The sequence below is a fragment of the Nestor notabilis genome, unplaced genomic scaffold (genome assembly GCF_000696875.1).
Source record: "Nestor notabilis isolate BGI_N333 unplaced genomic scaffold, ASM69687v1 scaffold17197, whole genome shotgun sequence".
In the NCBI taxonomy this organism is placed as follows: Eukaryota; Metazoa; Chordata; class Aves; order Psittaciformes; family Psittacidae; genus Nestor; species Nestor notabilis.
Genome location: NW_009937961.1, coordinates 15,246 through 16,034, shown reverse-complemented (window position 1 = coordinate 16,034; position 789 = coordinate 15,246). Strand labels below are relative to the sequence as shown.

The 789-nt window shown below is 60.8% G+C and overlaps 1 protein-coding gene across 1 annotated transcript in view; it reads left to right on the top strand.

Moving 5' to 3' along the window:
• SOGA1 (suppressor of glucose, autophagy associated 1) overlaps positions 1-789 on the top strand; it is a gene marked incomplete at both ends in the record, with an annotated part of 6,982 nt that overhangs the window by 2,006 nt on the left and 4,187 nt on the right. The window contains 1 exon segment of the mRNA XM_010019087.1: positions 462-694. Within this exon segment, the coding sequence (XP_010017389.1) occupies positions 462-694 (233 nt within the window).

The window sequence follows — 789 nt, the reverse complement described above, 5'->3', positions numbered from 1 at the left end:
CTCCAGCAGCTCCACGTCCCTCTTGTGCTGTTCCCCAGAGCTGGATCAGGGCTGCAGGGGGAGTCTCCCCAGAGCACAGCAGAGGGGCAGGATCCCCTCCCTGACCTGCTGCTCACGCTCTGGGGTTGGAACTGAGCACATGGTGGGGTTCTGGGCTCAAGCGCACACTGAAGCCAGGTCATGGGGAGCTTCTGATCACACAACAACCCCAAGTCCTTTTCAGGGCTGCTCTCCATCCCATCGTCAAGGGGCACAGGGTCTGTGCACACTCCTTCTTGCAGCTTTCACCCATTGCAATGCCTTGATGTTCCTGCTGTTCCCAGCACACTGCCAGGGCATTGCAGGTCCCCAGGGGAGTTTGTTAGATATGGGACTGGTGCCAAGCTCAGCCCAGACTCTGGGGCAGAGGCCCCACGCTGCTGTGCCAGCCCCTGTCTCAGAGCCTACATGTCTCTCCACAGCTGAAGGAGGACCACCAGAAAGCACTGCTGCGGCGGGAGTTCGAGCTGCAGAGCCTGAACCTGCAGAGGCGGCTGGAGCAGAAGTTCTGGAGCCAGGAGAAGAACCTGCTGGTGCAGGAGTCGCAGCAGTTCAGGCAGAGCTTCCTCCTGCTCTTCATGAAGCTCAAGTGGTTCCTCAAGCGCTGGCGCCAGGGCAAGATGGTACACAGCGAGGGCGAGGACTTTTTGGAGGTACTGAGGGCTGAAGGGCTCCCACCTTGGCTGCTGAGGAGGGGTGACCACACTGTTGGGCATCCCCCCTGGCCACCTGTCCCACCCAGGGCTGGGT